This window comes from Lycorma delicatula, chromosome 9, assembly GCF_047948215.1.
Source record: "Lycorma delicatula isolate Av1 chromosome 9, ASM4794821v1, whole genome shotgun sequence".
Classification (NCBI taxonomy): Eukaryota; Metazoa; Arthropoda; class Insecta; order Hemiptera; family Fulgoridae; genus Lycorma; species Lycorma delicatula.
The window spans coordinates 41,734,652-41,760,160 of NC_134463.1; the positions used below are offsets into that span (position 1 = coordinate 41,734,652).

A 25,509-nucleotide genomic window follows, 5' to 3' on the forward strand; every position below is an offset into this window, starting at 1 on the left:
AAGGTTGTTTTTATAGAACAATCTGAAATTTGATCCGACTAGAGTTTGAAAGCGATAACATATGTTTGCCTAGTGACGATCCCGGTCACCACATCACCCCCCCCCCTGCCAATCTGTTCCTAGCCATGATTGGCTTTACCAGAGATCGTCTTTTAGACTCTCTAAACTTGATACAACACTGTTATCAATTTGGCCTCTCAGGATGACACCAATGCAAATGCCTTGGCAGACATTTCCATGTATATTTACACAATCTACTATTGCCTGCATAGCGCCTCTTCCAACCATGACCACCTACCATAACTCCCACACCGCAGCTCACAGAGATCTCCTTTTGTGTGTAGCAGCTAATATACAGATCAATTGTATATGAGTAACTATAGGGCCGAGAAAGATTCCGATGTGCACATCATAGCTATTTATCTAGTTATCCAAAATTTTTAAGTAGGTTTTTTATAAAACTTTTGAAAACCAATAACAAGTCATATATATTTTCTGGATTATTCAATTATTTTGTTTTACATATGATCAAATGTCATTCCCTACACCAGATTGGTTACTACTTTTTTCTAATATTTTACATCTGTTGACATGCTTTCAATTTCATCTCCAAAAATGTAGTTTAATTTGTCTTTTGCTAATAAAAAAAAATTAATCCTTTTTTTTTACATTTATTTACGTGATATTTAACATATTTTTGTTAAATACATTCATTTATATTCAAGTGTTTTTATTTTCATTGCTTAATTGTAGCTTTTACTCTTTATTATAAAAAAATATACATATATTTTTTATTATTGTAAAATACAAAGTAGAACACTGCATTTTTCATGTGTTATGGTATTTCAATTTATTAAAAATTCTTAAATTCCAAATTTTATATTATTTATTTATTCAGTCAAATAATACTTGATTTCATGCCTTATTTAATTTCCTAATTGAACGTTTACATTTATAATTTCCATTTAAAACATAAATTACATTTCACTCTCATAAAAGTGCTGATGTAATTTATAAAAGATCTTTAATAAATATTATTATTAAAAGATAATTTATCATTATTTAATGTGAAGGCTTTATCTAGTTTTTTTTGTTGTAATAATTATGTAACAAATTTGTGACGAATCAATTTACAAAAATTATCTGTGAAAATAAATAGAAAATAATATAAATATTGCTATGGTCATATATCAGCTTAAAAAGTATTACTTTTGAGGCTAATTTTATATTATTTAACAGCTTTCTTTTATGGATAAAAAAATAGTTATATTAGCCATAACATTTTAATTAACTATATTTACATTAATTCAAGATACTTTGTCTTGTTATTATTGTAGACAACTTAAAGTATAGTGTAAAACAAATAAATTAAAATACCACAAATAAGATTACAAAATACACATAAAAAGTTAATTGTAAAAAGCCTTCATAGTAAACAATATATTCTCATTGTAAAAATTTATCAGTAGATATGTATTTTCCCTTTGGATGAATGTGTACACTTTAGTGAGAACAGATATGGCAAACTGAATAAAGGTAATCGGAAAATTAATTTTTCCCTTTTGACAATTCAGCTGTGTTGCAAAATAACAGCACACTACAAATATGAGAACATTTTGTTTAATATGGCCACTACTACTACGGATTCCAAACTACTATGGAACTACTACGGATTCCAAACTAGCTCGGATATGAAATGCATAAATCCAATTTCTTTTAAAAGAAACTGCTGATGAAAATACATGTAACTTGTTTCTGTTTACAACAAATATGTTATGAATATGCAAAATAATGTAATCAATTTAGAACAGGTCATTTTCATGCTAAAGAAAAAAGTGGAAGGCTGCCTGTTGTCAGACTGTTGTTCAGAAAACCGAAGAAAAAAATTCTTGTTGAAAGTTATTGACTTTTTTTAAGTGGTGATTAAAGATTGTGAAAAATAGACACTTATACTTTACCACGATACCATAATAAAACTTTATCAGAAAACAGAAATAAGAAGGGAATCTCATTGTGAATAACTTGCTTTCTTCACAATAACCCCTGTTCTTTTTGCATAGAAGTCTTCAATGCAAAGTTATGGGCTGGCCATCATACAACCCAGAACTCAAATCCTGGGATCATGTATCAATTGCTTCTGAAGTCAAAAGAACAGAACGGTAAAAACTTTTAATGTGGTTCAAAGAAGTGATGATATGGTTAAGAGATCAGGCAGACTTCTACATCAAAAGAAACAAGAATCAGTCTTTGTAAAGTGCTCATTCTTTATCAACATCCATTCAATATTTCTTTAAGAGTTTATTGTAAATCTTCAGCTTTCTAAAGATGCAGTCAAAAAGTAACACTTTCAAACATTACAGTATCACACTAGTTTTTCTAAAATATTCAGAAAGAGCTTTGAGTAAGCTATAAACTAATAATTGTTAAAGAATTTTTTTTGGTACTTGAAAATTTCCTTATTAAAGGTAATTTTCTTGTTTTAAAATATATTGCTTGAAGGTATAGACAATTATTTGTTTAATTATGTTACACATATCTAAATAATCATCACTATTAAATAATAAAACAGTAGAACAGTAAAAAGAGTATCTATAGAGTTGGAATTAATATCAATCAAGTGAAAAAATAACTAAAAAAAAGATATTTTTTTACAAAACAATCTTAGAAATACAGGATCATTTTTAATTAAAGGAGCTTGGGGTGGATGAAGTAATAAATGAATAAGTTAGACTCTTGCCAGGAATTGAATCCAAAATTGGCTTTTCTAAAAGCCAGCATGCCAATTGGTCTGTCTAAATGTATTGTACATTAGTCATTTCAGTAACAAGTAGGTGTGACAATTAAAATAAGCTTATGTCATTCAACAAGCATTACTCAGCATCTTAAGTGACATTTTTAATAAGATAGTAAAATAATTTTTTTAATGTCTGGATCATGCAAAGTGATCTAAGTTTCACTTACAATGAAAGCTGGTTACACATCCAACTGCATACCTCTTGAACAGAATAAAATTATCTACTAATTGGTGACTTTATTTTTATTACCAATAAAGCATTTTTTTATCTATTTGCTGAAAGCAAAATGAAAAAAAAATTAAGTACTTTTAGCAACTCCTTTAAATAAGATTCTACATTTAGCTAAGTAATGTTTATTCAGGAAATCTTAAAAAATGTTAAATGATTTCATTCATCTTTAAACAAATAAAACAATTACCATTTTATTATAGATTCTAGTGGCTTATTGGACAAATGTTCTGCTCTGGTTTTAGTATGATATTCTGGAAAGTCTCAAATAAAAACAAATACAATTAGATTTAATTGTGGATGGTACATCCAAGTTCATGTTTATTGATTCACTTGCAACAACAATGAAATACATAAACTGAATAGAATTTAATTTTTCTCCCAAGTAATTTATAGTCACTTAAAAGTTCCTAAGAACTATCTTTTGAGGTCAAAAACCACTTCTGTACTTTGTATATATTAAAAAATATTTTCAGTGGTATCCACAATGTCTATATTAAAGATTTTAGTGTAAATGATATTTTTTTTACATGGTATCACCAGCTCAACTTCATTCACACTTTCTTCACAGCTACTTGTGTACATCTTTGAGAACTCAACCGTTATTGAGAGTTTTAAATAAGAGTTTCATTTTTATGAATAAAAAAAGAAAATTTCTCTTGAGTGGAGTTCTTGCAGAGCAGTTTGTATTTCAGATACTTTTACATGTCATTCAATTCTGGGAGTAGGAACAGGGCCGCTTTTCTGCTTAGACACATGCCTAGGGTGCAAAAAATTGGAGGGCGAAAAAAGAGAAAAAATTAAAATTACAGCGAATGTACCACCGCCTAGCGAGTCATTTATGCATTGTGTTTCGTGTGCTCAACGATTTCTTATGTTGAAATCGTTGAGTGAAACTAGATGGTCTACAAGGGCAGATGTTCTCAGAGTTTAAGTTACAAGTTGTAACGAAATCAAGAACACCCTTGAAGATTTAATTGAAGACAATACTCAGATACCTGACACGCGAGTCACAGCTGAAGGATTCCGCAAAACACTACAAAGTTTTGAGACTACATTGTTAACAGTGATTTGGGACGAAATCTTACAAAGGGTGGACAAAACCAGTGAGATACAACCAAAGGAAGAGCTTGATCTCCTTGGTGCTACTAAGGAGTTACAGACGTTATCTTTGTTTTTATCAGAAAAAAGATCCAACTTTGATGATTACGAGGCAAGAGCATTGCAACTAGCTAACATGCCTGAGCCCAGCTATGAAAAAATCAGAAAAAGTAAATTTTTTCAGATGAGAAAAGAGACCCAGATTTTAAGAGAATGACTCCAACAGAGAGATTTCAAGCAGGAGTTTTCTTGCTAATTATTGACAATCGTAACACAATTAACCAAAAGAAGGGATTACTACAAAGCTTCCAATACAAGATTCCAGATATTCAGAAATCTTCATGAAGAGAAGCAAGATGTGACAAAACAGGCGAAATATCTGGCTCAAAGCTACCCCAAAGACATTGATGAAGAACAGTTTGTGCAAGTGTCAACATTTCAAAATGTATATGAAGGTGGAAAAAATAACAAGAGGACTCTCTTCCTACATCAAGAAAAACAAGTTGGGAAGTACCTTCCCAAATTTAGAAGTCGCAATGAGAATTTACTTGACTCTTCCTGTGACAAACTGTACAGCAGAGAGAAGCTTTTCTCCCTTAAGAGAGTAAAGACTGAAATGAGATCTACTACGGAAAATAAAAAGCTTAACAGTTTGACGTTGCTATACACTGAAAATGATATTACAATGATGTCATTAATGATTTTGCAATGATCAAAGCTTGAAGAAAACCTTTGTTGTAAAAGTACAATGACAGTGATTGAACAAAGAATAAGGATGTCTAAAAGTAAAAGATAGTAAAGCGATAATAATTAACAAGTTGAAAACAGTTCATACAATAATGTAAACTCTAAACTGTAATTGCAAACAATTTCATTAATTTACTGTACTTATTTACAAAAGGGTGGGTGGGTGGACCATGATGCCGTAAGGTAAGAAATGAACAAGAGTGGCCAAACCATGCCATGTCCCAGACTGGCAACCTGCTGGTTGCCAGTCTGGGACATGTTGTCAGTCCATGGCGGGTCCATAGGTGGTGGATAATGGAGACTCTCCAAAGAGCAAAAACAAAGAAAGGGAAAAGACTAAGAGATTGTAAGGGAAAATCCCTCCTGAACCAAAACTGGCAAGATAAGAACTGAAGGAGGGGGTGCTCTGGAAATAGTGGGGGGCATAACAATTTGAAGTGCCTAGGGCGCCAGGGAAGTTAAAAATGGCTCTGAGTAGGAGAGAATTAGGAATCCTACATTTTTTCTTAATTAACTTATCTTCTGGAATATCAAAGAACTACCAGAGCATTGGATATAGCTCTAATACATCCACTGCACAAAAAGGTAAAAAATCAAACCCAGACAACTGCAGAATTTCCCTTTTGGACTGCACATGTAATTATGTCGAGAATTCTCTACAATCACCATAAAGGTCAACTTGAACAAGAATTAGAACACAGGGATGATTTTGACCCTGAAGAAGCAGCCCAAACCAGAAAATCACCCTTAAATTTATAATGATTATCTACAAAAGAAGACAAAAGCAACAAGTCGTAACCTTTGTAGACTTCAAGCCTACGATTATATCACAGACCATCACTGTTAGACATATTAAGAAATTTTGGACTTCAACCCAAATTATTAAGAATTATGAAATTAACTAATACCCAAACCACAGTAAAATTCTAGGGAGAATTATCTGAAACATTTATGACTGAAACAGCAATAATGTTGTTTCCCAAACCATAGGGTTTGGGAAACTATTTATCTTCACTGCTCTTCAACTATTCTCTGGAGTAAATGATGAGATGATGGTATAAGGAAAGTCCTAAGAGAATAAAAGCTGGAACAAAAAGCAACCCAATAAAATTAAATTGCATAGGATTCGCAGACGACAGCTTAATAGCTTAAACATCTAAGAAGCAAAAACCCAAATAACGAGTCTTCAAAATATAGCACAAAGTATAGGATCTCATTTGAAAAAAAAAAGGAATAATGGTAGCAGACCCATTACTAATAAACCACATAACCAATAAACGGAAAAAAATTTAAAACAATTTAAATAGCTAGGAGAAATTATAACATACAACTTAAATGAAAAATCCACCTGACAAGATGGATATCATATACTAATAATATGATAATGCTTTTATCATGTACATAAATATGATATGCTTTTATCATAAACTAATAATATGGTAATAACAAAAATTAACATGGTCATATATAACAAATAATGCCTATCCATAAACATAAATTTAAACACTACAAAAGTAGTTCAACCAGAAGTATCCTATAGAAGCAAAACTTTAAGGTAAGAGGAACAGAACTGACAAGATCCTATAAGTGGAGAGAATAGCAAGAATGTGTATAAACAAGAAACGTCTAAGAGAAGGGCTGTGGAGGATAGTGCCAAATGAAGTAGTTTACAGGGAGCTAGAGCCCACAGATATTACATGAAAGAAAAGGATTTCTTTCTCTGGGCACCTCAGAACACCAGAAACCAGATTACTAAGAATTGTAGAGAACCTTTGGAATTGGAAACAAAGAGTAGGATGGATCAAGGAAGCAAGAGAATATGGAGAAACTGGGAATAACTCTGGAAGATTTACAAAACAAGACAGAAAACATAAAGAAACTACAGGGCAGGAAAATATGATTTGGGGCAAAAACAGACAAATGACACAATGGAAAGGATATTTATGGATGAAGAAAGATCAGAACAAAGAAAAAGGTACTGTGAAATTCAAAATAACAGAACAGTGCGATCATCAAAGATGACCAGATACAGATTGACTAAGTGGTCTAATAAGGTTATGAAATTAAAATAATAATAAAAGTCTAATTTTAGAATCAAGACTTATTGTTAAAATTTGTAAAAGTATGATCTACAGATAATTTTAAAACTTTTATCTTTCTAAATCTATTCACACACAGCACAATTTATAAATAGTTAATAATGGAAAAAGTAGCCAATTATTAATTTATTTTTCAAGTGTTTCGTATCTGAAAGCATACATCAGTGGCAATTTTCAACAGTAAAAATTTAGTTAGCAATATTCTAGAAAAGTGAGAAATAATGATGAATTGTGGTAAGAACAAATTAGTCTTAATTTTAATAGTGAAACAAATTTAAGAAAAAAAACTGTTTTTTATTCCTCCATTCCGGCAAATGAAAATGTACATTTTGCACTGCAGAAAGGGAGTATTAAAAAAACATCAGAATTGAAAGTATAGAGATCATCAGAATTATACTAGATCTGAAGTTTTTTTTGTGAAAGAGAAGTTTTCAGAATTATTGTGCCACAGATAGTGAGGACCAGCTAACCGAAAACAAGCTTTTCTTTTATGTATATTAAAGTAGTACAACTTTTTCCCAGATTCACTTTTATTATGCCAAGATTTACGTTAAAATATATATCTTCTTATTCATTTGTGTCGCTGTTCAGTCTAGTGAGGGTGTACTCAACAACATACTTGATCATGTTATATCTGGAGAAGATGTGATCATGTGCCAACTGTGCTAAAAATATCCAACCTTCTGTATACATTATCGCAAAAGAAAATGTCATTTAAGAAACGTGTACAGTTTAATAAAATCTTTGGATTACAAGTGGTATAATAATCCTAGTGATATCATAAAACACCAATGGGGAATTAAGATGGCAAGATCTAAAGGTACTGGTCCAGTTTATGTTATGAAGGCATATCTAAAAACTGGCAGCCATATAGATTTTCACTAACAAACCGGTATTATGGAAACTGTTGACTGTATGTAAATTACCTTCAGCCGAAAAAAATCTTGGGGTGATTTTGTAAAAATGTGCTGCGAATACTGAGATGGAGCTTACATTATACTTAACATAACATAACCAAAAATCAGCTAATTCTATATTGGATTCAGTCAGAGAATAGTTAACTAAAAGATGGATTTGATCATAAACAAATGTTTCTGAAATCCATGACAAAAAAATAAATGTTATAAAATGTTAAAAAAAAAATCACAACTAAATGATCATGATTTTAATAAATATGAAAATTTGTTCAAGAAAAATATTTAGAATTAGCAGCGAGATAAATTAAAATGTAAAATTATCACAACATGATAAAATACAACTTGTTGAATGCAATAATAATATCAAAAACTAAACAAGTGTAAAAAAAAAGGAAAACTACATACAATAACATTTGTATATGCTCCTAGTACAGTTTTGAAAATACTATCCAATAAATTTTAAGTAGAATTAAATATTTTTCCAAGGTGGCTGCTGTTTTGTGTTATAATCAGTAGATAAAACATGAAAACTGTTCCACATTAAATCATTTATATTATGTAGAAAGTGTAAGAAAAAAAAACTTATAAGGCTAAATTTAAAATTTATATAATTTTCTGATTAACTAGAATTATAAAAATGTTGTGAAATAATTATGTAATATGTTTCCAAAAAATAGAAAGAAATTTGTATACAATCTACAGTTTCTATACATTAATGCATAAATATCTAAATATGGCAGTAGTTCATTCAAAGAATTCTGGAGAATCTTCAATATTTTTAATTGAAAAGGGCAAACGGTCAAAAGGGAAAACTGTGCAGATTAACCTTTCTATTAGGAGTGCCTTATTTTGAAAATTTGATTCAAGATATTACTGGAGTAATAACATTTTTACACTGTATCTACATTATTACACAATAATCCTAACAAATCACATTTGAATTGTACGTCAGGGTAGTGCAGAGGGTTTCTCTTCTCCTGTAAGGTTGACTGCTTTTAGCAAAACTAGTTATATTTTAGTATTACTAGTTCAATTCCATATCCTGGCCATAACTTTGTTAACAGGATGTAATTAACAACACATCCAAGCAAGGCAATCTTGGAGTATCAGATGATACTGAAATGATTTGAACTGAACATGTAACAGAACAATATTGACTACTATTGTTCTTCAATACAATAACAAAAATAAATATCCTTAAATAATTAAACACAAACAAAAATTGATATCAAACAAAACTCTTTATTGCATTATTTGAAAGACTAAACAAAATAATATTGAATGCTGCGCATAAAAGTTATGCTACAGATTGTACATCATCGTACAAGCATGTTATGTATCCACCTATCTCATCACAAGATTAATACAAAATATGACTTTATTAAAACATACGAGGGTTATCACTTTTTTTGACAACTGGCACATGAATAAGGGGAAAACTTCAGATTTACTTAATTTCCTTTACTTCTTTATTAAAATCATAGATTTCTTAATTATTTTTACAGTATTTTTGGAAATAAGAATTAAGTTTTTTAAACTTCTTGCACTAGAAGGCTTAAGCTTGATTGATATACTCAAAAAATGTAAGAATACATTGTCCTAACAAAAATTTTCTATGTTGAAAATTACACCTGGTTTAAAAATGAACTACTCCAGAAAAATAGTTAACTTATTTTTTTATTAATAGTTAACTATCTTAATGCAGCAGTCTAAATAGTGTTGCAAACCAGTGCACAAACAAAGGATAGTTCCTGGTTTGAAAGACCTTTTTTCCCGCTACATATGTCTAACCATCATTTACCAGAAAATAATTTTAAAAAATCAGAGTATTAACATACCTTTTTGAAATCGATCTAAAAAATTCCAAACTACATTTCTTTTTGTGCTTCTGACAACATTTACAAATTTAAGTTTACAAAATGGGAAGAAACCTTTTTTCCCACTATGTGTGTCTAACCATCATTTACCAGAAAATAATAAAAAAGAAAAAAAATCAGAGTATTTACATACCTTTTTGAAAACTATCTAAAAATTTCAAACTATATTTCTTTTTGTGCTTCTGACAACATTTACAAATTTAAGTTTACAAAATGTGAAGTCTACCTTTATATATAGATTCAGTATTTTATTTTATTTTTTTTTTAAATTTAAATCTATAAATTCACTATAAACACTTGTTACGAATTATTTATTTTGAAATTGTCATAAAATAGAATATTTCAATTTTTCTAAATTACTGATTATTTTCAAGTATATTCAAAATACACCAGGATGTTCTTGAGCTGATGTTGTTCATATTGTGCTTATAAAAATATTGATAACAGAAAACAAGTAAAGCAACATTAAAATACATAAAAAGAAAGTTTTCACAGTACATCAACTGATCTATGAAATAAAACTATTTTTCATGTAAAATCATAATCAAATTATTGAGAAAGTAAGTAAGTTAGGTTTTAAATAAGCATTACTCAGTTAATAAATGAACCTACTGTTAAGATAAACAATATAAATATCACATAAAAAATGTCCTAATAATATATCAAAATTAACACAATATTTAACTTCCATGTAGTACATAACTGGTTTCTTGTGTTAAAATTGAGTATTATAATACTATTTTTCCGAAAACTAACTTTTAACAAATAAAACCTTTTTTCTGAACCATATATATTTGAAATGAATGTGCTTTTAAAGTTAAAACACACCTACAAAAACAGGAGATTTTAGAGAATTAAAAGGCATAAGTCTAGATTTTTTATCTAATATGTAGCATAGATAGGTCTATCCTAGATCTATTTTGTCACACTCGGATTGAAAAAAAAAATAAGAGGTGATCAACACCAGCAAACAAATTTATCTTTCTGTGAATTTTTCAGAAATTTGTTGTCAAATACATGCATAGAACCTATACTCCTTGCAACAGATTATCTGAGAATGTTCCTACAAGTTTTAGTCTAATAAACTATATAAATTTAGTTTTACAGAAAATAAATGTTCCTTTTTATTTATATATTTTGTACCTTGTACTATAAATGAAAAAAAATTTAAAAATTAAGTTTTAAAACAAGTCATGTATAAAATGTTTTTATGAGCTTGAAATAATAAGCTTCGTGATTTTAAAGCCAAACTTCATCTTTCAATAAATGTGATATGAAGCAGGTTTTTTTTAATCAATTTTATGCATTGGAGAAAGATACGAAGCAGGTTTTCTTTTATCAATTTTATGCATTGGAGGAAGGTAAATGAAGTTCTAGCAAGGAGGCACTATAACAGGTGTTAAAGCAACCCAGATTTGTGTAAAGCTAATAAATGTAAAAGGAAACTTTAACAAAGGAAAATTTTCTTTACCAACTCACAATTTATCTATGGTATTATCATAAGGAGTTTATAAGGTTTGTCGAATGACTTATGAAAATATTGGACTACCTTTTCAACAGAAATTATATCTGAAGCACTCAATCTACAAATTCAGCATATCAACAGATATTTGCACTACAGGAATAAAATGGAAAAGTAGTATATCAAAAGTAGTTTGTAAAAAGAATATGACAATTATTTATATTTGGAAAACGCTAAAGGAAGCGTTGGTCAAAGAAATTTAGTAAGCAAATTACAAGTATACCAAACATTACGTAAGACACAAAATATAATTTTTCAGCAGATAAGAATTGGAAATTTTATCCTTTCTAAACCATCATTTTTTACAGGCATAAACACACATGTGAAGAAACTTAATGAGAACATAAATGAAAAGTGTGGTTCACATCATTCTTTTAATTAATTAAAATTTAGCTTAATTTATACTCAAGGACGGAAAAAATTATTTTTTTTTTTAAATGCAGATGGACTATCAACAACCTAAATGTCTCATAGCTAGTCTTACATAAACTAAACATCTCTTTTCTTTTCTCGATTATTTATTATGGTTTTCTGAAGCACCGGTCAATTTTGTTTTTTTATTTTTTTTGTAACCGTTTCAAATTTAATTTCCACATGAAATAGTAAAAATAAATAAACAGGATATAAAATTCGCCACTCCAACAAATTTACATATGATTCATGGATAATGCATTTACAATTACTAAATTAATCTAATCAGTTAATTAATTACTAAAGGTAATCCTTGTTTATCTGAGATAAAAATAGAAATTATACTATGAAATTAACCTGGCTTCATACATTATTAATATTTAGAATTTTATTTCAGAGATCATCATTCATCTGACTTCATGCTATTCTCCAGTCCTTTGCATTGCATGCTAATTTTTTTATTCCAGTATCCAAAATATTATTATTTTCCCATATTAATTCTAATCTATTTCTCTTGAGATTAATTCAATTTATCTTAAAACTCCTTTATTTTACACATAATAAGACATTTATTCTTCCTGAATACATTTTTTTTTAAAAGCCTCAGTAGTTTTTTCAGATTTACTTAAAATTTCATGCCTATATTGCCATTAGGCACTGCACTTTTCAAGAATTTCATTCTAATTATTAGATCTAATTATTTCACGCAAGTAGGCTGTATCTCAGGTTTGAGGTAGATAGCAAATCTATCTCATAAGTTATGTTTAATAACATAACATGGTAATAATTTACATCATGATTTTACAAATTTTCTCCAGCAATTAATTTGGTCTTCCAGCTCTCTTTTCATACACCATAAATTTTTGTCATCTTATAATGATTACATATTCCTATCTATCTTTAACTTTCTTTTTAACTACTTCTATTGAATTCCTCAGTAACCGCACTTTTTTTTACTATGATACATTTTTATATTAAAAGGGGGATAAATGTATTATGTACATTTTCTGCACTCTTTTACTATTAATTACAGTAGCTTCTAAAAAAAGCTTAAAAGTAGCTTCTTAACAAATGTGTTTTCATTCGATTTATTTCTGTTAATCTTCTTTCAATAACACTTTCCAGGCTCCTTACATGTTTTTTCTGTTTGGTCTTTTGTACAATATAACATAAAAGATATTCTATTTCTTTACCAAATTTCTCAGCACTCATCTATTTTTCACATCTTGATTCCTCAGTAAAAATAATGGTTATCTAATTAAACTGTCTTGCTTCTTCAACTTCTATTTATTTATATATATGTATATATATATATTAAGTATTTTGTTCTTTAAGTATTCATATGAATATCTATATAGAACAGAACAATTTGTTAAATAATTAGAAGGAAGACATCTCAATAACTTTATTTAAGACTAACATTTTGGCTAAGAAAATGCCATAACCTATCGCTATGAATGTACCCTGATGTTTGTATCCAGCAAAGGTCTGTAGTTTCCTTAAAAGGCTGAACTGCATATCAAGGCCACCCTGTGTTCTGTCAAATCAATAAAAGCTAATTACTAAGAAAATAAAAAAGATCTGAATACAATTTTGAACAAGTGAAAGAAATAACTGGGAACTGTTCTTAAGATCGGTTTAATTACAAGCCATATGTCAAAAGTAAAGGCCAGTCACTGAGAAAGTGATTTTAATTGAATTGCACATTAGTAATAGCTTCAATTGGTATATTAGATAACTACCGACCATTTTGAGAGCAGGCTACTATTCAATTTCCACGACAATTAGGAATGATAGCTACAATAAAACATTCCTTCTCTTACGAAGTACAATCTATTATTCAAACTTTCATCATAAAAATTCTTAAATTCTTAATGTTATTCAAATTAATTACTTAATTCATTACAAATTGTGTAAAATTTGTAAGTTTACAACAATAAAAACAAACAAGGTAATGTATGTATTGAGAATTTAATAATGACCATTAATTACGAAAATAGTAGCTAGCAGTGATCAGAATGACTACAGAGTTAAACAAGTTAATGCTATAAGTTTGTAGAAACTGATGCTACATAAGTGTTCTTGGCATAAATTTGCCAAGACAATACAGAGATTTAATACTGAAAACCTAAGCTGCAGTAAACTATACAGGTCTTGAAAATGTAAACTAACACACTAGCAAAACTCCACAGATACTTGTATGCTAACTTTCATACTACTGAAGAGATAAATTTTCTCCCAGTACCTTAATCGATGATTAAATGTAAATTCCTTACATTGACGATAGATCAAAACAATACATGTGATAAGCATTAAAGTTCATTAATACAAAATTTCAAGCATAATATCTATCACTATGGAAGATCATGACCACTATTTTCTGAAACCAAACAGGTGACACTTTGGTGAGTTTAACTGAACCAAAATAAACAATTAGAGTGAAAGCATACCATATAATATTTTTAAAAAACTGAGCGAGGTATGACAATCAGAAACAATAAAGGAGACATAACATAAAGCTCACTGCAGTTCATAAAATATGGTTGTACCGCTATTGTCTGATGTGTTCTACAATTCTGACAACTTTTTCAGCCAAGACCTTGCATCTGCTGATTTACAGATTTTTCTTAACTCAAGAGAGCTTGGTTCTTCACAGGGCAAGAGAATAATGAGCTAAAACAGCAGTATTGAATGGTCTGGATTCTGAGAAGCAAATTTTTACACTCAAGGTATGAAAAAACTAAAAAAAGCTTAGAAAAAAAAAAGATTTTGTAGAAAATTAAAGTTTACTTACAACACTTATCTGTTAATTTTTTTCTTACAATTTGAATTTATAATGACTGATCTGCCTTTACTTTAGACATACACTTGTGAAGTTTTATATAAAATGAGCTAAAGAAAAACTGACAATTTTAATCAGATAGAATATACAAATTTCAAAACCGCTTTGAGTAGCAACATCAAAAGCCCCTTTTCCACCCTCCAAAAAAAAAACAAAGTTTAAATAATCATCCATGTAAGTCAATATATTTTAACCTTGTTAAAATAACTAAACTACATAAAAAATATAAAATCTTAAATAAAAGATGAGATATATAACAAACAGAAGCCTCATGTAGACAGTTATTTTTTAAATAGTTAAATAAATATACAACACATAGTCATATTGATCTAAGTAACAACATATAAAACATTAGAATAAATTTTTGAAATATTACTTAAATCAATAACACACTTAATATCAATGTTTCATTAATATTAAAACAATTTTTTTTTATATTAACAGAAAGATCTCTTACTTTAAAAAAAATAAAATAACTTAATATACAGTCAAAAAATAAACAATTTTAAAATAGTACTAGTCATAATATATATACCTTCAATAACCCTTTGAATCAATTAATACAAATAACCGAAATAAATAAATAAATATTATAAAACAAAATTAAGTTTTACTATTAAGTACGATAAAATAATAAGTTATTTTATGTGTTTTTATTACTTTATAATAAATAAATAAATACTAAAACCATAATCAAAAATGATTAATAATAAAATTATAACAACATAATTTATATAATACTATATTCATCATAATTGTTTTAAAAATAATGTTTTTAATAAAATAAATAATATATTAATAAAATCTTTAAGAAAAATGAATACAAACAAACGATCACATGAGATCCAATATAATAACACTATTAAATTATATTAAAATATAAACATTATTTTATTATTTTTTTTATATTATGCGATCGATTACACATCCCTTATTAATAAATAAAATGTTTTATTATTAAGTCCATTTAAAAATAGAATTACTGGATAAAATAATAAAAATTGAAAATAATTAAAAAGAAAAAAGTAATTTCACATACATATAAACATAATGTGATGTAGTATGAAATATAAAAACAAAATTAAATATATTTTTATTATATTATATACATTATATTAATATCATCTGTCCGCTACCGACAATAAATTCAGGCGATGTATTAATTATTCCATGCACTTCACAAACGACTTTACTTTGACTCCATCGATTAAATAAAAATATAATATATTTATATATGTCTTTGATTAATAATTAATTAAATATATAAGTAATTAATTACATTGCTTATAATAATTAAATAAGTTCTCTTTTATTAATTAAAATTTTAGTGTCGCTTGCTACGGAATTTAAAAACGACAGTACGAGGTTTTTTAGTCGATTTAACATTTTTCATATCACAGCTTGCTTTACGTTTACCGGTTACAGTTGCACGCGGCTTTTCTTCTGGCTGTTCCGGTATAGTCAGAGTAGCGACCGGTGTTTTATTACTTTCTTGTTCGGCACTGCTCCAAGTGTTCCATACTTCATCTGTACTCGTTCCAGGTAAAGTACCTGGAAAGCCAGCATCTAAACAAGGTTCTTCACCGATAGCTAATTCTGTATGCATGATTCCAACTCCTTGATTTAACATAGCCTGCACTTGTCCGAGTTCTTCAGTTGGTAAAGGAGCAGCCAATTTACCGCATGCGACACACATTGGGTTTAAAGGTGATTTTGAACGCCAATACTGCAATTCTGTTTTACACTTATTTAATTCCTGTAAAATAAAAATGTTAGGTTATAAGCTTATATAACTTACAGTAAAAATTATAAGTTACAATAAAGTGTATTCTCTGAACAAAGAAAAGAATCAGATTTATAAGAAATACATATAATCCAGAAAGCACAGCAGTTATCCAAAATAAAGCAATGATATATTGATAATTTATGAAATAATCTGTTTGAAAGTCGCCTTCGTTACTCATTTTAACCAGTTTCTCATGAAGTCAAAAATGAGCAAGTGAATGCAGAGTTTGCAAATCTCAAGTATCTTTAACTATCTTTTATCAAAAATAAACTAGTAATAAGTTAACAATATTTTTGACAAAATCAATCCTATATAAAAGCAACAGCAGAACTTGAGATTTTTATTGACTTCAAAAACGTATTGCAAATCCCAACTAATGTAGAACATTTAGTGTGAGAATAATAATGGATAATGGTAACATCATATTAATGCCTGGTGTTAGCTTTGTCTCATATTAATATGCCAGCAACCACCACCTGAAAGCTACACAGAAAGGGAAGTTCAATTATTTACTGTGATTATATATATTAGCTGTATGTGGAGGAAATGGCTATGTAGAAAAGAAGCAAAACTGTGGAAGAAAGAGGAATAATATAATACACTTTTACAGCCGAGCTATGTTGTACTATGATATAAATAGAAGGGAAATGGAATTTGCACATACCAAAAGCAAGAAGATAAAGACGGAATACACTTCAAATGAAGGAAGTAGTCAAAACTAGCGTCTTCCTCCCATTCTTGTATAATTACAAACAATGTAATCAGAAGTCATGGTTGAATTAGTTTATATGGATATACACATACAAGTATATATACATGACCTGGGTGAGATGGAGGTGTATAGTTGTTACCACTCACCTAATACAAACATTGAAGCCTTTGTTGATTTTTGGAAGACCTTAGCCAAAAAGTAAACAGAAACTGAAGTAGAAGAGTCCTAGTAGCGGTAGACTTCAATGCTAAGTTGAAGTCTCCCGCACAATGTTCTCCAGCTGTTTGTAGGTTATAAACATTATTACTGTTGCTGTGACTGTGAGTTTAATATTGTATGTGTTGTAATTAGTGCATAATTTCTGGTTTTCAAGTGATTTTGAAGTGAAAAATTTGTTAAATCAAGATGTCACAAAAATGTGTAAATTCAGGGAATAATTTTTGTTACATTTGTGGTGAAATAACATTTTTATCACAGAAACGCTATCTGATGCCTCTTGTAAAGACTGCCTATCAGCATTATTTAGTATAAGGTTAGGGGACCAGATTAAGTCATGGGCTCCACATATATGTTGCAATTCTTGGTCAGTTATACTACGGGAATGGCTGAAAATAAAAAATTATCTATGGTTTTTGCTGTGCCTACAAACCATACAGATAACTGATATTTCTGCTTGATTCCACCTATAAAGGCAGGATTGTCAATGAAGAAAAGAGAAACAGTTCAATACTCTAATCTTCCCATCTGAGCTTGAAGTAGAAAATGAAGACAGTGTGGAAGAAGAACCTAACATGCCTTCCACATCCCATGAATCTGATTTTGACCAAGAAGCCGACAAACCGCACAGACTGAGTCAAGCGGAATTGAGTGTCATTCGAGATGTTGATTTGTCAAAGGAGAAGGCACTTCTAGCATATACAGCAATATAATCTTCTCCAACGTGATATAAGGGTCTTACAGTACAGACATCAAAGGGATCTGCTTTCTTTTTTTAAGAAGAAAAACCATCTTGTTGTTTGATGTGACATTAATGGCTTGATGAAATGTTAGAATTTGAATCATGATCCAACTGACTGGAGGCTATCCATAGATTCCTCCAAGCTTAGTTTGAAAGCTGTATTAGTTCACAGTTAGAAGGACAGGTAGAAGGGAAAAATTGTGTAGGCAGGCCACGTTTGGAGTATGTAAAACAAATTGTTGGGGATGTAGGATGTAGAGGGTATACTGAAATGAAACGACTAGCACTAGATAGGGAATCTTGGAGAGCTGCATCAAACCAGTCAAATGACTGAAGACAAAAAAAAAAATTAGTTCACAATGAACCATCTTCCTTACATTCCTGTTGGTTATGCAGTTCACATGATGGATGGAAGATGTACATTTTTTAGTTAATTATTCATAAATGGTGTCATCAAATAATTTATCACAGTTCACATTATGGAGAATTATGCAAATATGGCAATCCTCCTAGACTCAATCAAATATGTAGAACACAAGTGGAAATCCTGTGACAATCTAAAGGTCATTGCTATACTCTTAAGAATGCAACTGGGGTACACTAAATACTGCTGCTTTTTATGAATGTGGGACTGTAGGGATAGGAAATCACATTATATTCAAGCAGACTGGCTTGTAACAAATCATAACTCTAGTGAGAAAAATGTGTTGCGGAGCCTCTTGTGGATCTTGTGGGTGGATGGTCTTCCACCCTTTCATATAAAGCTGGGTTTGATAAATAATTTTGTCAAAAGTATGAACTGACAACGACAGGCCTTTAACTACTTAAGAGACAAATTTCCTACATTAAGTGTTGCAAAAGTTAAGGAAAGCATTTTTGTTGGGCCACAAATTTGACAACTTGTAAAGGATCCTGTGTTTGACTGAATTTTTGAAGAGGGAAAAAAAAGGAAGCTTGAGAAGCCTTGAAGGTACTCATTCATGGATTTTTAGGCAACAAAAGAGATGAAAACTAGTCAGTTGTGACAGTACTTCTGCAAAAATACCATCAACTTGGATGCAAGATTTCCCTTAAAATCAATTTTTTCACTCACACCTGGACTTTTTCCCTCCTAGTGGTAAAGTCGTCACTGATTAACACGGAGAAATACTCCATCAGGACATTTCTGTAATGGAACAAAGATATCAGGGCCATTGGAATGAAGCAATGCTTGCAAATTACTGCCAGTCTGTGTGTAGGGATGCTCCAGAAGTCACTTAGAAGAGGAAAGCCAAAAGACAACGATCTCATGAAACAACCACATGATTCTCTTCAGACCCAACAAACTGCCAGGTATTCTTCCTCTCAGTAAGAACTCTTAGAATGTAACTGTCACTAAAAAAAATGTCAAATGGACTTTCTGTGTAATTTGTATATGCAATTAAAATGTATTATTTTCTCATAATCCGTTAAAATAAAATACTTCCACTTATTGTATATCAGAGAAACTACAGCTAATAAACAATTTTCTTTGTCATATTCGTTTTTCTCAACCCATAATTAGTAAGATTTGACTCTGAAAGTAAAGGAAACATTCAAAAAAATTTTTTTGTTGGGCAATGTAATTAAACAGGTTAACATCAAATGGTATTTATTACATAGATAGTTAATAACAATCAATAAATACAATATTATTATATATTTAAAATTACTGGAAAAAAAATTAAAACAGATTAATTTTCAATTATAAATTTACTAAAGGAAACTATAAGATATCTGAGGTGACCAAGTAAAAGTATAAGTAGAAAACCATGGATAACAAGTTTTATTACAACTAAATTTTTTGTTTGGATCAACTCAAAAATAAAAATGCGAAAGATGATAGATAATCATACTGAAATATAAGAGATTAAATTATTAGAAAGTGCAAAGTTGCAAAGTAAAACCAGTTAAATAAGAAATAAAGTGAGACAGATAAAAATTAACTACAAAGACAATGTAGCAAGTAGAAAAATAAGAGAAAACTTGGGTAAATGAATTAATAACAGAGGTGTGTTTGTGAAAAAAATCAGTTAGAAAATAAAATGAAGGTGCCAGGCAAATGGTGAACAGAAAGAAAAATATAGTGTCTAGAGCAAAGGACTGGTTTGATTGTTAATTTCTTGAAACAACTCAAAAAACATTTGCAGTAAATCATAAAATATTAAATATATTTTTGTGAGTGACCTGAAGAAGAGTACTAAATTTCCGAGACGTTTCTTCATTCTTTTTATCATTCTCATCAAGGCGACTGGCATATTCATGGAGTTGTTTTTGTTGTTCGGCCAGTTTGCCCTTACACTGACGCATTTCCCTCCGCATAACACCTAATTGATAACTGTATCTGAAAAAAAAGTGAATGTTAATCTACATAAAAGAGTTAAAGCTGCACTTTCTTACTAATTTAAAAGCTTTTTTCTAATATGTTTTCGTTTTCTTATAAAAATTAATCTTTACAATAAAACAAATAAGAAACCGATCTTATTCAAAGTACCTGATAATTTCTGTTGTCTTAAAAAATAAAATAATCAGGTCTACTTACCAATCTATGTTGGTAAGATGCAATAACCGATCTGATTATTTTACATTCTGTGTAGCAGTATTAGATAATTTATAAACTTCCAAGGAATAAGATGCATTCCTAATCTTTTTGCATGATTCCAGCTAATGCTGAACAGTCATCTCTCATTGTTTTCTCTTCCTGCCAAATGTAACTTTGAACTACAGTCACTTCTTTCAATTGTTACAATATACTGCCAATGAAAGTAATGAGATTAAATACTCAAAATCAAATCCTTACAACTAAAATGAGCTGATAAAATTTAATACTAAGGCTCAACTATAAAGAAAAAAATCCAGAGTCGAGGTAAAAATTTCAACTCTTACACACGTTTTATAAAATCCCAACTGATTTCTAGACAACACTTTTTAACTGCCTTGAACCACACAGTTTCATTTCCTTTGGCAAGACCTACAGAGGCATACAATAAAATAAAAAACAAAACAATATAACGAAAAAAATGAAGAGGCTAAAATTCACATTTTAAGTGCCAATTCCTGTAGAATACAAAGTGAAATTATTATTAGACAACTGAAAGCAATTTATATTCACAGACAATGTCTGCACAAATCAATTAAAACTGTAGATATGTTTAGAATTAAGCTTACTAAATGCTAACACTTAGTAAGCTTATATTCTTTTTACAACTATTCATTTCACATAAAAGCTTTTAAGCAGTTAAGTTGGTTGTTCCTACTGCAGATCCCACACAAAGGGAGAACGGTTTTAGTATATTTCACAAATATATTTTTTTAATCCACCATGTTATAATTTCTTTTTTTTTATTCAATTTGGGAATGGTCCTGCTTTAACATGAACACAGCCTCAAGGGAGAACAATATTATAAACTATATGTTATAGTGAACGTACAATTATTTTGATTATAAAAATTATTTCACAGGAAAAAATTTTAAATGTATAATTGCATTATTTTGTGCTATTACATCACCTATTATATTACAGAATATTTACTGACAACTTTTCTTACAGATCTTGTAAAAAAAAAAATTGTTGGTCTAATAAGGAAAAAAATTTGATATATTACAACTTATATAAATGTAAACAGAAATTAACTAAAACTGATTTTAGGTCAAATTTAAAATTTCTTTTATTTTATGTGTTTTTCCCAGTTCTTATTTTCTAAAGAATAGTAGGAACTTTAAACTAATTTGATATTTTATTTAATAAGAAAGTTATAGGGATATTTTGTTTGTTTTGTTTTTGGTCATCCCTTGCCATAATGGTTGATCATATCAGAAACTGTTTCAGACAAAAGTTTTAGGTAATGTTTAGAGAAGTAACAACCACTTTAAAACAACTCAATACTGTGGCTATTAAAGAAGGTATATTTTTTTTGTCTTCAAAACCCCATTTTTTCCACCCCCTGGGCCAATAGTTGATATCAAAAAAGACTTTATTTACTTATTTTTTTTAGGCCCTTATCCAAAGACTAGTACGAACTTTAAACAAACGTTATTTTACTTAATAAGAAAAATTAGTGATATTTTGTTTTGTCGAAAAAGTCACCCCATTTCCACTCCCATGGTCTGATTTTGGCCGTTAACAAACTCGACTGAGATTTTGGGACAAGTTATTTTTAAGGAATAATTTGAAATTGATTGGCGCAAAATTACGGCAGTTATCATGTCCACAAGAAAGTGAAATACATATAAACTTTTGAGCTGATGGTGGTTTTGGGTTTTGGGAATGTGAAATGTGAAGTATGTCGAAACTTTCTGGAAGCTGAATCATGGTACCCATTACAATAGGTAAATTTCTTATGAAATCTACCTAAAAACTAACTATTGCTAAATTTTAAACCATCATTTATCTATCAAGATCTTGCCATATATATACTGTTAATTTATTATATAATAATAATAATAATAATATTTATATAAATAATTTTAATTTACCTTTTCATTCCCTGTTTTAATTTGCGTATACGTTTACGTAATACTACATTAGACTGAGGTATTGTACAAGTTTCAGCTGGTCTTTCATCTGAGCTGTTTCCTAGAGTGTGGCCAGGGGATTCATCACCACTTTTACCCTGACCATGAGGTGGTAAATCTAAACATAAATACTTACTTCCACCGGCTGCTGTAAAACATCAATTGATACAATTAAAAATTAGGCACTATAAATTTACAAATAAGAGTTCATCATTATTTAACACTTCTACTAGCGATGTCATTCGACGGCATCAACAATCTTTCATAGACTGCCGGCAACATCAAATGACAGCACGCAATATTTCCTTCAATTCATTAGGAATTTACTTCAAATGATGGCATATTTGCTCATCAGGAGACTTTAGCAATGTTTTTAGTTTATAAAACAACTGCTAAATCAAGATGGTAGCCATTTTCTGATGTACTGTAGTTCCAAGTAAGTCGGTCATAACATACATATGTGTGGTTAATTTACCAAACACTTGCCATTATACTATACGTTGCATTTTGTCAGATAATTCATGTATTTTTTCTTTGTTTTGCATGTATTTTTTTCTTAGTTACTTATGCAAATTATGCATAATTCTTATTCAGATGAACTTGAAGTTATTTGTGATTTGTAATCATCTAGTAAAAGCGATGTTTTCAATGGCAATTCCGATGACGATCCTGATTACATTACGAACAAATTTCATGAAAATGCAGGTTATTAGGTTATTGAAATTCTATTTACATTTTTTTTCTAATATTTATACACTTGTTGATACATTCTAAAATTCACATTTTACACTTGATGATGATAATCAGCATATGTTTCAGCTATTTTCTTATTACAGTGATTTTTATTTATGTTTGTTTCAGATTCAGTGATGATAGTACATCAAATGTATCCACAGAAGCTGGCACTTCAGCATCACAAACTAGACTGCATTCGGACAGAACTCACTGTAGCCAGCACAATCACGATGAAGATGGTCTGAAACCAATGAACTTCCAAATATTGATGTATTTTTAATAATTAAAAAACCACTTATCAACAATTTTTTTTTATGCGTTCAAGTACTTTCGAAATAGAATTCCATCATCAGGAACTTAAAAAATATATATTATATTCTTAATAAAACTAAAATTTCATTGTCATATGTAAAGTATATACAATATAACAGTGATTATCATGTGTTTAAAGTTGTGTCAACTTAATGTCCTGTCATTAAGAATGTCTCCACCATTATGGTAAAGTGGAATGGGAACGATATGGTCTACTTACTCTGTAGTTATTATTTAGTACAATATATCATTATCAAATCACAATACAAATATAATATATCATTATCAAATCTTGTTTGTTCATTTATTAATTTATCATTGTTAAAATACATTGTACTTTTCAAAATTATTGGTAATTTGTATATTATTTGAAGAATCGAGTATGTCAATAAACGTTTCTGTGTTATAATTATGGTTGTTATTTATAATATGTTTAGCAAAATTAGATTTTTCTATTTGAACTTTTTTTATACAATTGGTATATTCTTGTATTCTAATAGAGAATGATCAATTGGTCTTGCCAGAGCATTTTAATTCACAATCTGTGCATTTTAAGCTACTTGTCTTGTCCATCTAAATTAATTTTAATTCAGTTTTTTATTGTTTTAGATGGATCTATATTATTTATATGTTTTACAATTTTATTATATGTTACATATGCAGTTTTTAAACCAAATAATTTAAATATATTATTGACTTTTCTATCATTTATGTTATACTTGATTTTGGTATAAATATTATTGTTATTAGTAAATTTTATGTTAACTTTTATATAAATTTTGTATTTTATTCTACTAAGTAATTTATACATTATATTTTTGTTATATCCGTCAGTTACAGTGAAGTATTGATTATTTATTTCATTTTTAATTTTATATCATATTTTAAATATTTTAAGGCTCTATATATATATAAAGGCGTTAAAGGTAGCCATTTATGGTTATAAGGATGAAAATACTCATAATGTATTGTTGTATTTGGCTTGGTGGGTTTCCTAAAAATGTCAATATTTAATTTTTTTATTTTTATAACCTTTATTAATTTTTATATCTAAAAAATCTATACTTATTATTTTCTTGAGTTAAGGTAAATTTAATATAATAATTTAAAGAATTCATTTCACTTAATATTTTATTTTCACCATCGTTGCATAGTTGGTTATAAATAATTAAAATGTTGTAATCATATCTTTTATAAAGTAAGATTTGATATTTTTTTAATAATGCTGTGTAAATTATTACAGGCATATCAGCCTTCTGAAAATATTACAATTGATGATGGTATGTGCAAATTCAGGGGCAAGTTTATTTTCAAACAGTATATGCCCCAAAAACCAAGTAAATATGGCATAAAGCTTTACACGCTTTCAAAGTCATCAACAGGCTAGATTTGAAACTCTGAAGTCTTTTGTGGCCAAAAAATTCAGATCTGGAGATAACAAAAGATTTATTGGAAAGCCTAGCTGGTAAGGGGCATACTCTGTTCACAGACAGATTTTATAGAAATCCTTCTCTTGCAGAGGAGCTGGCAGAAATGAGAAAAGGTATAGTAGATACTATGATGCCTAACAGGTGAGGGATGCCAAAGGCTCTAAAAAAAACCAAGAATTCAGAAAGGAAACCAAATTCTTCGGTGGCAGGGAAACTTGTTAACCGTATGCTGGCGAGATAAAAGAGATGTGCATTTGCTCAGTACAAGGCATTGTGCTGAGATGATAACATACAATGACAGAACGGGAAGAAAAAAAGAACGCCAGCCTGTGTTATGGGGTATAATAAAAATAAGTATGGAGTTGATCTTTCAGATCAACGTATGTCATATGGAGCCTTTGACATAAGTCTGTGAAATGGTAGAGGAAGCCTACTTTCCATTTACTACTAATGTGTTTAGTAAATTCCTTTACACCATAAAGGAATTGTGTAAAGATCTACCAG

At 29.3% G+C, this 25,509-nt stretch overlaps 1 protein-coding gene across 1 annotated transcript in view; it reads right to left on the reverse strand.

The window, feature by feature from the left end:
- Positions 1–14,791: 14,791 nt before the first annotated feature.
- dmpd (F-box protein dampened) overlaps positions 14,792–25,509 on the reverse strand; it is a 52,845-nt gene continuing 42,127 nt past the window's right edge. The window contains exons 6-8 of the mRNA XM_075374410.1: positions 22,490–22,676; positions 20,201–20,357; positions 14,792–16,295 (exon numbers count right to left, since the gene is read on the reverse strand). Of these exons, the coding sequence (XP_075230525.1) occupies positions 15,864–16,295; positions 20,201–20,357; positions 22,490–22,676 (776 nt within the window). The 3' untranslated portion in view covers positions 14,792–15,863. The remainder of the gene's footprint in view (positions 16,296–20,200; positions 20,358–22,489; positions 22,677–25,509) is intronic.